This window comes from Diaporthe batatas (assembly GCF_019321695.1).
Source record: "Diaporthe batatas strain CRI 302-4 chromosome Unknown Contig00005, whole genome shotgun sequence".
NCBI classification, from domain to species: domain Eukaryota; kingdom Fungi; phylum Ascomycota; class Sordariomycetes; order Diaporthales; family Diaporthaceae; genus Diaporthe; species Diaporthe batatas.
In genome coordinates this window covers 31162-47062 of record NW_025408552.1, presented here as the reverse complement: position 1 = coordinate 47062, position 15901 = coordinate 31162, and the positions used below count along the sequence as shown (strand labels likewise).

At 54.2% G+C, this 15901-nt stretch overlaps 5 protein-coding genes across 5 annotated transcripts; 3 read left to right on the top strand and 2 right to left on the bottom strand.

Moving 5' to 3' along the window:
- Nucleotides 1-4958: 4958 nt before the first annotated feature.
- KVR01_005338 (uncharacterized protein) lies at nt 4959-5402 on the top strand (the record flags this gene model as incomplete). The annotated part of the gene is made up of 1 exon (XM_044786964.1): nt 4959-5402. One exon carries the CDS (start codon nt 4959-4961, stop codon nt 5400-5402), a length of 444 nt encoding a protein of 147 aa, XP_044645783.1.
- A 952-nt stretch (nt 5403-6354) lies between these two features.
- Nucleotides 6355-7728, bottom strand: KVR01_005625 (uncharacterized protein). The gene is made up of 2 exons (XM_044790449.1): nt 7292-7728; nt 6355-7223 (listed from the first exon to the last, which is right to left on the bottom strand). Exons 1-2 carry the CDS (start codon nt 7445-7447, stop codon nt 6534-6536), a joined length of 846 nt encoding a protein of 281 aa, XP_044646070.1. The 5' UTR covers nt 7448-7728; the 3' UTR covers nt 6355-6533.
- A 183-nt stretch (nt 7729-7911) lies between these two features.
- On the top strand, nt 7912-9003 carry KVR01_005168 (uncharacterized protein; the record flags this gene model as incomplete). The annotated part of the gene is made up of 1 exon (XM_044791081.1): nt 7912-9003. One exon carries the CDS (start codon nt 7912-7914, stop codon nt 9001-9003), a length of 1092 nt encoding a protein of 363 aa, XP_044645613.1.
- A 238-nt stretch (nt 9004-9241) lies between these two features.
- On the bottom strand, nt 9242-11392 carry KVR01_005694 (glutamine-dependent NAD(+) synthetase; the record flags this gene model as incomplete). The annotated part of the gene is made up of 1 exon (XM_044781297.1): nt 9242-11392. One exon carries the CDS (start codon nt 11390-11392, stop codon nt 9242-9244), a length of 2151 nt encoding a protein of 716 aa, XP_044646139.1.
- Nucleotides 11393-12729: 1337 nt separating this feature from the next.
- KVR01_004983 (uncharacterized protein) lies at nt 12730-15766 on the top strand. Its single transcript, XM_044782450.1, has 4 exons — nt 12730-13943; nt 14009-14148; nt 14235-14729; nt 14816-15766. Exons 1-4 carry the CDS (start codon nt 13931-13933, stop codon nt 14999-15001), a joined length of 834 nt encoding a protein of 277 aa, XP_044645428.1. The 5' UTR covers nt 12730-13930; the 3' UTR covers nt 15002-15766.
- The last annotated feature ends 135 nt before the right edge of the window (nt 15767-15901 follow it).

Sequence of the window (15901 nt, the reverse complement as noted above, 5' to 3'; positions counted from 1 at the left end):
CAGGAACATATCTGCCCTGTTTTGACAACTAACTATTCGCCCACAGATGTTATGTCGTGCGCCACATATCGTACAGCGGTTCTTCCTGGCAGATAATCCTCTTACGCTTGCCTTACCTGGGAGGAGGAGATCGCCTCGCATAGCAGATAGGGGGGCTCGGATAGACAATGCTCAGGCGAGATACATCCTGATGGATCACTGCAAGTTCGGTACCTTGCATTCCCAGCTCGCCAAGGCCGCAGTAGCCCAGGCCCCCAACAATACGGAGCGATGGTTTCCAGAATCCGTGCTGTGGCGCATCTTCGATTGCTTGATCAAAGCTTGCATGGCGATGGAATGTCCTCCAAGGTATGTACCAGGCAACGCACCCGGGGTTCCAGCTCCAGCGCCTCCTGCGCCTCCTGCACCTCCTTTGCCGACATCACTGTCAAATGGCTATCTACCAGAAGTGGTCGCACCTGGTAACGGAGTCAACGCGGGACACCACGGAATAGTTCACGGAGATCTTGTAAGTGGCATTCCATTCAACCTAGATAATGCATTCCACAGCCGTGGGTTCCTCAAAATCCTATCGGATTCTTTTCGTGGACCTACACAAAGAACACACCCCCGTCCAACTCGTATGTTCTGTGGTGGAAGGGAAGCTTGTGGTCATTCTTACACTACTTTCTTTGCATCTACTACTATTCCATCGAATTTGAGGAACTCTCTCGGACTGTAACGTTAAGTTGGCTCCCGAGGTCTTTGTAACTAACCTCTCCTTGACCAGGATCCCACCAATGGTATGGACCTTCACCTGGTACTTTTCTGTACACACATAGTCCCTGCTAACACAGATAAAGTATTCGTATATGGGTATGATGCGCCAGGGGCTGGGATTGCTCCAGCACACACGGCAATTCCTCGAATTCAGGTGAGCAAGTCCTTTATGTGATATCGCATGGAGGCTCAGATGATTCTGACACAAGTAATACAGATAGGGGATTTCGGTGCAGCGCGGGATGAGGCTACCCTATGGGCTCCTATAATCACGCCCCAGACTTCAGCTGTTGAAGAAATGAACAATCGTAGACAGAGATGGCGTAACAGAGATGGGGGCAAACTCAACTATTTGCTTCCGGTAAGGCAATAGATCGTGCACTTGTCATCTTATTTCTCGTCACTGATAGGCTACATCACAGGAACAATTTGGTAAAGATTGGGATAGAATACCTCTTCAACAAGATCCTTCGGAGGACTTTCCAACAGCCTGGATGACAGTATCGATGGGGCCGTGGGCACGACCTCCACCGATCAGGACAGGTCCTGGGAGATATACTTCTGCATCCAATGTGTGGCACATTGGAATGGTGCGTCAAACAGGGCTACTAGTGTCCCAGTCCCAGAGTGCTTCAGGCTGAGCTGAAAATTGGAATATAGATCATGAAAGTCTGTATGACGATGGCATACCCCGATCAACCCCCCTGGGCAGGTAGAATGATAAGCGCAGAACCACCAGTACCCGCCGGCGCGGCCCTGCCGGTACCCCAGGAACGCTGGACATACGGGTGGTCACTTGTTGACCCCAATGAACAGTGGGTTACTATGTATCAGCCTGCTCTCACCGACCTCGTGGCGAAATGTCTCATGGCAAAACAGGAGTTTCGTCCAACCCTCCAGCAGATACAAACAACTATCACACAGCAGTTGGCCCTTCCGGCCAATGCATCTGTTCCTGCTTTTTGGACAAACACATTCTTTACCCAACCTCCAAGGCCAAAGCCACCTCGAGACACAGAATGGGTCACGGAAATAAATCCTTTCTGGGACTATGACAATGATGTGCGAGCTTGGCTTGGGAGAGACCCGAGGCAGTGAGCAGATGTAACTGGTACTCGACGAGAATTGAGGCTTCAACATAATGCCTTCTTCGGTGGTCAACCATAAGGCACATTACTCTACCAAATCCGTGGATTTGACACAGGCTGGATCCAGTGTCTTTGAAAGTTGTTGCAAATTAATTGGCATGGATTCATCTCAGGTCACCCACAAAACCACCCACTAGTAGGTAGATAGATTGTTTTGACCATTCACACCACCAATAATTTCAGTCTTGACCTACCAATGTACCGAGAAAACCTTATATTCCGCGGATTCAGTCAAATTTCGTCTCATGGAACTAGACCCTCCGTTTTTAGCAAGCCCTATCAAAAGCTAGTTATGGGTGCCAGAAGGTAAATGCACTATTTTAGAGTAAATATATGGATAGGTATAAAAGTTTTAGAGACTCTGAATGTAGGCTATAGGGGGAAGAGTCTAATATCTGAGCAGATAGATATATCTGTGTTAGACAGGAAGGATACAGTGTGGCTGAAGCCTGTAACGGCCAAGTGGACTATTCAAACTCAGAGTACCTAGTTATTTTATTTGGTACTGTTGGTCATTGATGCTGTAACACCTGACAAAACTCTGGAGAAATTCCCTGGCTGCTTCCTGATGGGCCCAAACGTTGCAAATTATGTCACCTCTGCCACGACGTCGTGGCTCTGCTATCCGGGCGGCGACCTGGAGCGCTCAAGCCGATAAGCCAGCTTTCAGGAAATACTGTTGGGTCATGGCCTTATTTTATCATAAAATCGGGGTACTCCTTAGCAGCTGTTAATTGCCAGGAGTGCCATTCATGAATTGACAAGCACGACTGTATTCAAGTCGCATCAGGGTGAGAGCCGGAACCCCTATTATGTACTTATTTTCTTCATACTGTTGTCGAGACCGTATATCTTTTAAGTGCTGGGTCTTTGGGTGTTTACCACCGTATGAAGGCGCCATGTACGTCCGAGGGACGTATGCGGAATAGAAGCGAAACCAGGACTTATTTCTTGAACTCCCAGTACAAAATTTCACACAAGTTGATTCACGTAGGATTGCCCTCAAGACAGTGGCTTGCATATTTGGACACGAGCCGAGTGTTGCTGTGTGTATATGAGTACAGTGAATAAATTGTCAACAAAGACACAGACTTGTCCGATGCGCGAGAGCCTAGCGTTCTGAAAACGGAAGCTCAGGAACCTGTCTTTGTTCTGTAAAAGTTGATTCACCATCATCATAACAGAAGAGAAAAACTCACTGCTAATAGCGGTATAACATTACATATCACATAACATAGATCTACACAAGATCTCCCGACTACGTGGTGCGAGCTGCATCATCCATGCTATAATGAGTGCCGCATTGGTAGCGGAAAGAGCCGCGCTGCTAGATCAGCAGAAGTATCTTCAAGAAAGGTACTGGAGGTATAGGATCGGTGACCGGACCTACTCGAAATCTCGAGATCAAATAAGCGACGATTTCAATAATTCCGTTCCCGGGGATGGCGGCCAAGTTCACGAGCAAGCTATTCAGGCAAGACAAGTTCCGAGAGTGAACTACGGACGGCAATCGAAAGACGCCAAAAGGATTGCAAGGGAGCCGTTAGCCGAAAATAATAGATCCTTTTACGTTGCGAATCAGAATGATGACAACTCCCCTGACACGCCAAAAAAGGATGTCGCTAAAGGAGAGCTCTACAGGATTAGCGACGTGATCACAGCGAGGAGGAACTTCACTTTTTTGAAGACTTTGGGACTCGGCGGTAACGGCATAGTAGTGCTTTTGAGATGGACTCCGGGAAGCAACGCGACCCTGGCTCCAGGATATGATGTTGCCGCGAAGTTCTCAATCAAACTCGACGACAACGACGAAGTAGAGTCGTCCGACATCACCTGGGAAAAGCAAATAATGCAAGTAGGTGGTGAAGCCCTAACTATCATGTTTTCCCGGACTCAGCAACTCACACTGGACTATGTTAGAACTTTGTTCGGGCGCCACACATAACACAGCTGTTTTTCTTCAGTGATAAAGTACGCACCCCTGTCTTGCCACCAAGGCCTGCCATACAACAGGTGACCCAGACAGCCAATAATCTAGACTCAACTGAAGGCGTTTTGTTCATGGAATTCGCCAAGATGGGGGACTTGCGGAATTGTATCGAAAAATTGGCGGACAGAAACATTGATTTATCACCAGGGGTGCTATGGAGAATATTTGATTGCCTCGTCAAGGCGTGCAAGGCCATGGAATACCCCCCATACCTAAGGTCCCCAGGTCCAAGAGATGGTCCGCCGCTCCCAGAGGAAATACCTCAGGGGCCGCCAGGTGCCCTGCCTACAGCGCAACCAGGGTATACTGGATATGTGCACTTCGACTTGGACCCAAAGAACAGTATGTTATAACTCACGTCTTCACCTCTCACTTTTCCCCCGTCGCTTTATATGCCGAAATAACTCACGTTCTAGTATTTTTGATTGGATACGACCAACGCAGGGCGGAAAACCCATTAAACCCGAGGCACACTCAAGTGCCTAGGTTTCAAGTAGGTAGCATCCCTATAGGAGTTATATGGATGCATTTGCCCCGACTAACCACCTGGGCACATGGCCTAAGCTAGGTTGGAGATTTTGGCGTCGCAGAGACTGGTGCTGACATGTGGAGGCCCACTAACCCTCCCGGGATCAGTCAGCGGCGTGCTTTGAGGCGCATATCTGACGCGTGGGACCAAAGAATTATGGCCAAACACGGGTGGTTTCTTCCGGTAAGCAACCTTGATAAATTTACCGACGAAGACTAGAATCTCAATTCTGATCTTCGCCACAGGAACAATTCTCGGTGGAGTGGGACCAGCTCGACCGTGGTCCGGATCAGGGGCCTCCAACTCTTGGGCCTCCAGTTGACCCTTGGCCGGTATGGAACAGATGGAGCGCTCCGTCGGGCCCAGGTCGTTACAGCGCCTACTCGAACATATGGCACGTTGGAATGGTGAGATAATTTTCAGACCTCACGAATGGAGAGGTATTTTTGGAGCTAACAGAGGACTCCCCCGCCAGAATATGTTCTGCCTGCTCCTTCGTCAGCATCCAGACTTCCCGCCCGTAGCTGGACGAATGCGCAGCGAAGAGCCACCCCAATACGACCCGGTTCCATCACGACACCAGCGCTGGACATATGGCTACAGGCTGATCGACGACAGCGCAGAGGCCCAGGACTACAGGAACACGTTCACCCCGCTCCTATGCGAGACGATAGCAAGGTGCCTGATGCACAAGCAAGAGCACCGCCCGGATCTTGTCCAGCTCCAACGCATTATTACTAATGCCCTAGGCAACCTGCCACCTCGGCTTCCTGTAAATGTTGTTCGCTTCTTTGGGAGTGATGCCCCACCGCCCGTGCCCATATATGCGCCGTTTAGTGACCTTGGCACGATCGACCCTTTCGATCCGTATCCAGGGCTCCGATATCTTGATGATATAGAACCCTGGGAAGCGCCTGACTCGCCTCCGCGGAAACGGGTACGATTGAGCCGTGCAGACCGGTCGTATCGACCCTAGCCAGGTCTAGTTCCAACTTCCAAAGTTCTCAAGCGCCTGCGATGACGAAGACGTCCTAAATTCATGCAACTGCAACTTCAGCATATGCCTGTTGATACTAGTACTTCCTTTCGTAACCGTATCTGACGTTCCCAGGGTTGTTTATGAGAACTGGGGAGTCTTAGTTAGGGCTTTCAGCCGACTTCGCTATTCAAGGGGAAAATGATGTTAAGTTTACCTAGCTATGTATGTATTGAGATGACAGAATTGTTGGGTCTCAAATGGACAAGGTGTTCTCACTTTCGGCTCCTGATCTTCTAGCAATTAAGATGCGAGTTACTGCATGACGGCGCCGTGTAAGGCTTCTGAGGCATACGGAATAGGAACGAAACCAATTAGCCAGCCTTGGTGAAATATGGCGGCTTCAATTTGCCCTAGAGTCAGCTGGGAATGGGGAACGTGGCGCACGCGACCTCGGAGATCCGGTCCCTAGCTTTCATCGTCGTGGTAAGTGCATAGCAGGGAAGAGTGTTTTTTTTTGGCCGGACCGGAAGAGGCGAAGGAGGAGGACATCTTCGCCTGAGGCCAGAGAGACTGTGATGAGATGGGATGTTGGTCTCCAGGGCTTGGAGACATCAATGATGTAGTTTAGGCGTCGCTTGAGATTTACACGGGATGTGATGAGATGGTTCTGGGTGCTGCCTGAAACTGATTTGCAGGATGAGAAGGAGGTTTTCATTGTGCTAATGGTCTTACAATCTCGAGTGTGGAAGACTGTCGAAGTCGACTTCTAAAGTTCTGCAAGCCCGAGAATCTTGAAATGGTCGAGTTGAAGGGGCTCGGCTTTCCTAGATCTCAACTCCTGCTGAAGCTTAATTTGATACGTAACATGGAGCATTCATCTGCACTTCAACACCCATCCATCGCCTTCTATCACGTATGACTGACGTGTACGCCTCGCTGGGGATGTTTCTCCGATTTAGAGATCATAAGTGGCCATTCCTCGCAACAATGTCGTCGTCTTCAAAGCACAACGCCCCACCACATGAAATAATATCATGATCGACCGGAGTCAAAAATGACATCATTATTGACAAATATGACTACTGGCTGTCTGCCGCAGCAATTTTGACTGCAGGAGACGCAGAAATATTAGTATTTGTGGGGGGGTTGTTTCTCGCGGTAAGTTGCTCGGAGCCCGTCAAGATTGTCGTAATCTGCCGCTCCGCTGAGACTTCCGCGGAACCATGCAATGAATCCTTCGAGCCTTGTATCTGAAATCAACTCTTCCAAGTTGTCGGGCCCACCGACACACGATTCCGAATGGACAAGCTCCGAAAGCTTGGCCATGTGCTGGCCCCAGACAGGAGTGTGCGGTTCAGCGTGCATGAGCAAGACATGCATCTCAGACTTGAGCAATGAGGCAAAGGAGGGGACTATACAGTCCACGACTTGGGGGTTCTCGCTCCCCATGTCGGGCAGAGCAAGATCCGGGTTCAGCTCAGACAGCATGGTGTAAGGCTCTCTGGGCCCACTCTCGGACATTGGTGTTGGAGGGGCGATTGAGGGCAAGCCGATCTGCTCGGCAGAGTAGACTACAATAAATGGTCGCAACATGTCGTCCAGCGGATCTCCAGTGGCGGGCAACTCGTAGATGGGAGTTATGAGCCGAGCCTTGCGGCGATCAGAAAACCGTGAGAACGAAGGGGCTAATCTCTGCCACTCCTCAAATAAGATAGGGGTTTCCTTGTATTGATTGGGAGTAGAGATGGTGAGGCCTTGGGATGACAACAAATCAAACACGCGTTTCTGGTCCGCTGCGTTGATTGCGATCTCGATGTCCTGGCGATCTCAGTTAGAATTTGAGCCTCGTTGAGGGGTTCATATTTTTTCTTGGATCTTCTACTAACCAAAGGACAGAGACCTCCTCCATAGTGAGAACCAGCATTGACACCCCATAATGCGGATGGAATGCCGTTCTGGTGTAGCAGCGAGGTGAGGAGGCGACCACCCGCAACGTTAGGCTCGCGGATGGAGGCCAGGAGCCTCTGCTGAGAAGCTGTCATCGGGGAATGTCAGAGGAAGTGGTTAAAATATTGGTTTGAATGAGGTTCTTATAATTATTCCGAAGTGGTATTCTGAGGAGTGCCACTCCTTTGTTTTCATACGGACAGCCCGTTGTTGACAACTTCTGCCTCCTGTACTTAGGTACTCGAACAGAGCTCGTGGATCATGATTCCAATAGCACGAGATTGTGGCATTGTGCAGTTGAATATTAGGACCAGTCTACCATGTGATGAGTACTTGAGCATTATCATGGCCTCACCGTTCAGCCAGCAAGCGTGCGTAGGTACTTAGGCAGCAACCCCCTGGTATGAAGAAGCCCCACCACACCCCTTATTTTTAGCAGCAGACCCTTGCACTTACTGTGACTTACACATGTAAGTGCCCAGGTACCTGGTACTCACCTTCCCACCAACACCCAACTTGAAGTGCCCATTTGAATCATCCCTCAAACCTCCACCTGACGATGTCTCTGATATCGTCTATCCGCAACCGCTACCTGTCCTGGTCACACTCCACGCCCCTACCAGACCTGCCAGCCACAGTGCCGCCCGTGTTCCAGGACTGGCACGCCTTCAACGAGACAACCTCCAACTGGGAGCTTGTCCAGCCCGACCTGGGCCACACATCAACGCCAATACCGCAAGAACCAAACCTGCGGCTGCTAACATGGAACATCGACGCCTTCGGCGAAGAGCCCGGGGCGCGCATGGGAGCAATCCTCTCCAGGATCCGCCAGATGCAGACAGGCGACAACGACAACAACATCAACGGGCCCGACATAATCTTCCTCCAGGAGGTCTCAAGACCCGCCCTGGCCCACCTCCTCCAGGACCCATGGGCCCGAGAGGCCTGGATATCAAGCGACGCAGACGAGACCAGCTGGGCCGGCGGCGCGCACTTCGCCACCATGACCCTGCTCTCCCGGCCCCGCTTCCTCCCCGGCGGCCCCGGCGGCTCCCAGCCTGAGAAGCCCTCGCCGGGGACAACCCCGGACAGCGCCTGGGGCTTCTCCCTCGGCCCCGTCTGGCGGGTGCGGTACCCGAGCCGCTTCGGGCGCGACGCCCTGTGCTGCGACCTCGTGTGGGACCGCACGGCGCGGGTCCGCCTCGTCAACGTGCACCTCGACTCGCTGCCCATCCAGCCGAACCTGCGGCCGCGGCAGGTCGGCATCGCGGCTGACCTAGTGCGCGCGGCTGCTGCTGCTGCCGCCACTGCTGGCGGAGGGGGAGGGGGCCGGGGTCTTGTCGCGGGCGACTGGAACCCCGTCACGGAAGGGGATGCACACCTGGCGCGGGACAACGGGCTGGTGGACGCGTGGGAGCACCTGCGCCCGGGGGAGGACGGGTTCACGTGGGGCTTGGATGGGAAGGGGGAGCCGTTCCCGCCGGGGCGGCTCGACAAGGTTGCTGTGCTGGGCCTCAGGGTCACGGATATCGAAGTCGTGCATCCTGGGACACTACAGGCGGCGGCTCATTCTGAAGGTGATGCTGGGGTGCCGTGGAGTGACCACTCGGGGCTCATTTGCAGCTTCACACATATCGATGCAGCTAGCTGAGAATGCGCACGTGGGTTGGGGGGATATTGAGCATGCCACGTAGGCGCCTTGTAATGTAATTATGAAACTCTTGAGTAATTTGGGATTTCTACTGTAACAACATGTGACGGGGAGTCTATGAACACGACTTATCCATCCTGCGGGGACGGGTCGAGTAACGCCAGACACGAGGACTGGACGCCTCTAGCTGTGGCTCTCGGGGGTGGGTAGCAGCATGGTTTCTAAGGACAGCCAACGCCTAATCGATGTCCTCGTTCAGAACACCCTCTTTCTCTGCCTTGTCCCTCTCCTCAAGATCGTCGCGAATCTTCTTGAATTGCCACGGCCAGTCCACCACGTACAGGAAGGGCCGCAGATCATGCCTGTTGTCGTCCGGGTTGTACGCCGACAGGTGCGGGCTGGGCGTGAGGATGACGGCCTTGTGGCGGTTGATGGAGTATAACCTGAAGAAACGCATGACCTTGTCGGCGATCTTGCGACGGTCAAAGCCGGGCCGCTCGTGCCAGTCCACGAGCAAGCGCTGGTAGGTCGACCACGGTCCCAGCTTCTCCACCTTTCGCAGGATGCCGAACTGGGAGAGTTCGTCGTATGTGAAGCCCATCTCCGCGTCAGACTCGTCATCCTGGACGCCGGCGGACAGGGGGAGGAGCTCTGCCGAGGGAGTAGCTTCGATGAACTCGGTCATGATGGGCAGGTCCCAGTTGTCGCGCGCCCACGCTTGGAAACTCTTAGCGTCCGTCTTCGAGATGCTGCCCAGAGGGGCGATGTCCGCTGAAGAGGCATCATATTTGGTGTAGTATCCTCGCAGGTTCTCGTCGACATTTCCGGAACCAAGGACGAGCAATGCACCACCCTTGCGGGGCGTGTTGCGTGCGGTGGTGGATAGTTGCGCGAGCTCGTAGGCCACGACCAGGCGGTTCCGCGCCTGAATGTTCTGCCGCGCCAGGTTTTCCGCCGGGCTGCCGCCTTCGATGGAGTACTTCGGGCGGAAGCCACCCAGAGTTTGCGCAATAATGTTTTCGTGGGCCACGACAGCATCATCGATTTTGATATCAGAGTGGTAGGCACCGAGTCGCTTGGCGAGCTTCTCTGCGCGAGACCGTGTCTCTTCGCCCGAGTTCACAGTACCCATGTAGCAGGTGTGGAATACACGCGAGACGATGTCCTCCGGCTTGGAAGGTGTGAACGACTTCTCCCCAGTAACACGGCGGAGGTCATCAAGGACAGTCTGCTCGCCGTCTTGGATGGCCTTCAGTACCATCCGAGCCATGCTGTAGACAAAAAGGGCTACTGTTGAGGAGTCGAGACCACCGCTCAGCGCAAGGAAATAGCCGGGCGAGTTGGTCCGGGAAAGATACTGCCAGAGGAAGACGGCTTGCGCGTTGGCTATCTCCTCCATAGGATCGAGGATCTTGAGCTCCATGGCCTTGGACGCTCGGTACTTGGAGGGGACTAGACTAGACGACAATCCCAAGCGCAAGTCACATTCAACCCTGGGAAACTCTCGTTGCTTCGCGCCCTGCTGGTTCCGAGAGATTGATGAACGGTAGCTTCTGACCTTCTCGAGCTCGATTATCGCCGTGACGACCTCGACGGGACGCAGCGAGAATTGGGAGCCCTGGGCGACGACTTCTCCGTTGACGAGCACCATGCTGGATCCGTCGAACATCATACGCGCATCACCATCCACGCCGGTCATATTGGAGTAGACGTAGATACCGCCCAGCTTCCTCGTGGAATTTGAAATCAGGTCGAGGCGTGTCCGAAGCTTCCGCAGCTCGGCATGGCTGGCGCTGCTGTTGAGGATGACCTCGGCGCCATTGAGGCCCAAATTCGAAGACGGGTTGAGAGGCGTGAAGAGCTCTTCGCAGGTCTCACAAGCTACGGCAGTGTCCCTGCAGGACAAGATGGCATCCCCGATGGGCACCTTCCACTGGCCTGTGACTTGTGAAACGACATCCTCGAGGTAGTAGTCTTCGGTCTCGTAGGGCTTTGCCCAAGCCGTGAAGTGGCGCATCTCTCGGTAGAGGCCGTCATTTGCCAGTGCCATCTTGGGCCGGAGGAAGAAGATCTTCTTGTAGGTACACAGAGCGCGGCAGTTGTAGCGCACGTTGCGATGGCGAACGCCAAGGCCGACGTCCACGAGCATGCCCTTGCACGCCTCGTCGGAGATGATGTCGGCCAACACCTCCCAGCTGTGCAGGAAGGTGTCGCCCTCCAGGTGGTGATCAAGGCAGCCATAGCCGGGGATCTCGAGCTCAGGGCCTGTCCGTATGGTGGCGCCTTTTTCTTTGGCGACGCGGATGGACTGGATTATTCGATCCCGGTTGCCCTTGAAATCGAGGGGGACGCTTGGCAGCGTGCAAGCTGCCACGGAGATGTAAGTCATCTCTGCTGCGGTATGCCGTGATGTGTGTGTAGGAGGAAAGAAGGGCGAGTGGCAAGTGAGAGGGCGTCGTGATGAGTATTAAGTACTATGACTGTGCGAGGTGGGCCCTTTCTCGTCTTGGAGATGCAGCAAGGTAGTAGTTGCCTTGCGCCCTGGTTGGCAGTTGCCCGTGAGATGTGCTGGTAAATAAACAATGCAGGAAGTCTGGTTGTGGATCTGTAATACGACCTTAGCACGCAACAAATGCAGCTTCTCAGAGACTGTCTCAACAAGCTGTCGAAGTGTGAGCAATACGCGATTGACTGGCGCCCGGTACGGAGCAGGTATCTTAGCTGCTGCCCCGCGATGACCGTTATCGTTATCGATAGCAAACGGACAGGGGCCTACATTGAACTGTGCCCGGAGTCACCTATCGGCATGGCTTGCTCTAGTGTCAGGTTCCCAGGCGTGCAGCGTGCTAGGCCAGGTAGGGATCAGTGTCATTCTCCCACAGGACGACATCCTGTGCGATATCCTCATGAAGGCCAGCCTCATAAAGCGAGTCTCCTGTAATGTAACCTTAACTAAGACTGGATTCTAAACCACAAGAAGACCTCCTCATCCTACATGGCATTCTCTCAACACTCTGAGAAGACACATTACTGTCAGATAACATACGACACGACAAACCTCCTACAAGACAACCTCCTCGGACACCCCCTAACAAGATGACTCCTGACTCATATAAAACATCCTCGCATAGATGACTTCCTGTAGAAAACCTCCTTTCCTCCTGAGGACTTATATGACAGTCTACTATACTATAAGACACCAGAGGCCCGCAAGCCACAGTTCCTCGGCTATGATATTATAATATTGTATACCCTGGGGTATCTTTGTTCACGATGTGGCAGTGATGCGGGAATACTGTACGGAGATGCTATGCTAGCACATGTGGTGTTCAAGGAGGGGTGGGTAACAGAACAGAACTGGTGTCAGCTGCCGGTACCTGGGCAAGGTACGTACCCTTTCGTGCTACACCCGCATCCAGTCGATCCAGTCGATGCTGCCTTCTTCCGACAGGGCGAGACCCCCACAAGGCGGGTGACCCCAGCTTTCACTCCTCTAGAAGGGCCGTCGGAAGCCAGTAGTCAGGCTACTGTGCTAGTTTGTCTAGGTAACCCAGGTTCCGTGGAGGTGATGTGTCGGCGGGGCTGCTGGGCTGGCGGGGTGCACAGGGCAGCCAAGCTAGACGCTCACCACCTGGACCAGGCTGGTCACACCTCCCTGGCAGCCCCTGGTCGAGCCTCACGGATTGGAGACTCAGTTTGCGAAACGGGTCGTCCCTTTGACCAGCTGGACACTGACGCCCACGCACTACCAGACCGACCTGACCCTGCACCAACCACCCCCCCAAGAACCCCCCTCCAACAGCCCAGACCCAGACAGCCAGACGCAGCCAGGCCAAGGACCCAGACCAACCAACGCTGCACCAGGGCCAAAAGCGGAAACAACGAAGAGCGAACAGCAGATCAGAAAACGATTGTCCATTGTTGGCCTTGCGGAACGACCGACGGGCGGGACAACGGACAACGGATAACGGACAACAGACAAGCTGACGAGACGACCTGCGTGTTCGGTCATCCCCTTGGACTTGCACTTGCACCTCATCACCAAAACCCTCGTCGCCGCAACACACCGTCATCACCAGGCTCGGTTTGACTGATTGATGATCCCTTGCCTTTTCTTCCCCTTACAGTCCTTGCCCCCAGCTGCATCGCATCTCTTGACTTGCCCTGTCCTGCTCTGGCCGATTTGTTCAGTTCATCATCTCAAATCTACTCTGGCCCATCACCAACTGCTTGCCCAGAACACACACAGCATTTCATTACCTACCGACTTACCCACTCTCGTTCGTCCCAAGGGTCAAGGGTCTTGGCAGCTCACACCACAGCCAGACAGCCAGCCAAAGAAAAGAGTCTGATGCCCTGACCGTACCTCCGTTGCGTCGCCGCCTTTGCTCTCATTGCAGATCCCGAGACACATCATCAACGACACCAACGAGGAGCATCGACATTGCAATCGCCCATTGCATCCCTAGCAAGCACGCCGCATCACATAAGCCACCACACACAAGCTCGGCACCCGCCTGGCCAGCCCTCCGTCCACGGGTGTATCCGCCTGCAGCTCAAAAGACCCATCCAAACTTCCTCGTGACGTCCTGTTTCGGCTGCTGGCGCTCCCCCCGAAAGAGAACAACAACAGCTATGCTTTGATCAAGGCGTCCGCTGCTCCCTTACCCACCACGTTTCCCAATTCCCCACCGCCTGTCGCCTGCACCGTCTTTTTTGACGCCCTCGACGCCTTCACCCTCGCCAGAGAGCTGCTGCCGCCGCCGTCGCCGCCGCTGCTGCGTACTCGACCTAAAGTTGCTAGTACCCGCGCCTGTCGCATCCCGCCTTCCCCAACCACCCCGGGCCGGCATCAGGCGCCCGACCAGTCGACCTTCGCTACACCGCCGTGCTGCTGCTTGATTGCATTTGGTGCAACTCGCCCAACATGTCGGAACCTCGTTAGTGATCGCCGCCCGCCGTGTCAACTGACTGTCTCCCGTATTAACTCGTCCTTAAAAAATAGTGTCCGCCGATGAGGTTGACCGGTACACCGCGATTATCGATGACATCCTTGCCACTGCCGATCTCGCGACTGTCTCGCGCAAAAAAGTGCGACAGGCACTGGAACGTTCGCTTGGAGGGAAGGACCTGAGCGACCAGAAGGTAAGAGCATCTCCTCGACATCCCGCCCCTCGGAAGCCTCCTTCCCGTCCACCCTAGCTGGTCTAATCGTGCTCGACACCTTTCAGAATGCTATCAAGACCCTCATCGAGCAGCGCTTCGACGCCATAGCTGAGGACCCGACGCCTCCCGAGGCTATGCCCACGCCCCCACACAAGTACGATGACGATGTCGCCAGCAATGGCTTGCCAAACGGCACCAAGCAAGAGCATGGGGATACAGATGGCGATGCCTTGGACGACGCGTCCGGGGGCGAGATCCAGGTGTCGACGGCGCCCCGCAAGAAGCGAACGTCGTCAATGGTCGAGGATGAGGATGCCCGCCTCGCCCGCGAGCTGCAGGCGCAGGAGAACCAGCTAGCACGCGGCCGGCAGACCAGGCGCGGGAACGACCGGCCCAAGACAAAGTCCAAGCCCAAGAAGAAGAGCTCCGCCAAGGTGAAGGATGATAGCGACCTGGACACCGAGGACTCGGGCACCACAAAGAAGCGCAAGGCCGGCGGCGGGTTCCAGAAGGAGTTCAACCTCAGCTTCCCGCTGCAGGAGATCGTGGGGGCCGAGAGGGTATGTATCACATCGTGACTGGACCAGACCGGGAAGGTCTGGTCGAGGCGAGAGGAAGGGCACGAGGCTAATCCCATGTTCAACAGCTGTCGCGTCCGCAAGTTGTCAAAAAGCTCTGGGAGCACATCAAGGCGAACGACCTGCAGGAGCCCACCGACAAGCGCCAGATCCGCTGCGACGAGAAGCTCCAGGCAGTATTCAAGCAGAGCACCGTCAACATGTTCTCCATGAACAAGCTCCTCGGCAGCCAGCTCTACCCGCTCGACGAGTGACCCCAACCCGACCGGCGAGTCGACACGCCCCTTTTCCCAGGGGTTGGGTGCAATCCGATGAAAGGGAAAACAGAATATCGGAATATCGGATGGGTAGAGCGACTGGCGCTACATTTGGCAACCACGGATGGGCTGTGGGCTGTGCACTGTGATTTGGGGCAGGCGTTCTTGAAATACGACCTAATGATTTGCATACATAGGGGTTGGAATCTGCGGTTTGGTAGGAGTAGGATATCCTCGAGACCCCCTGGCCGATACTCGAGCGACACTGGTCCGTCCTGTTCGTCCTGTCTGGGGCCATGCTGGAAGGAGCCCTGGACACGACAGAGACGGCGCCTGACGCCCCACGAGGCTTTCCAGCCAGCACGAGGGGCCATTTGATGGCGTGCCCATTTGGTTGCTGGCGGGATAATCACTTATTTTTGGGCGGCACAGCGCAAACTAGTCATACGGTAACAGCAAACGTAGCTGAATCAATCCTAAACATATTTATTGGCCATGAGTGTGGACAAGATGTGGTGAACTGTGGCGCAACGCTGCCAGGGCGTCAGGGCCAAGCTTTTTGTGTGCAGACGGAGAGCCACACCTAATAAGCCGGAATGCAGGGTGCCATGTCGCAGATTGAGGATCTCTTGAGATACAGACTCTTGAAGATGAGACGAGACGAGACGAGCCAAGAGGAACACGATCAGTGCTGAGGACAATCGGCCATGGTGATTCCTCGGGCGGGTCTTGCCGTGCACACCTTTTTGGGGGCGGCTTCTGGGTGGTGTGCTGTCGGGGTACTTCAATGTTCTCGGTGTGACTCTTTTCGGGGCCGACGTGTCGCAACAACAGGCCCACAAATCCGGCTGAGCGAGGACGGACGCGCCGTGAAGTGTGAATTGCGCAGGTATGGCA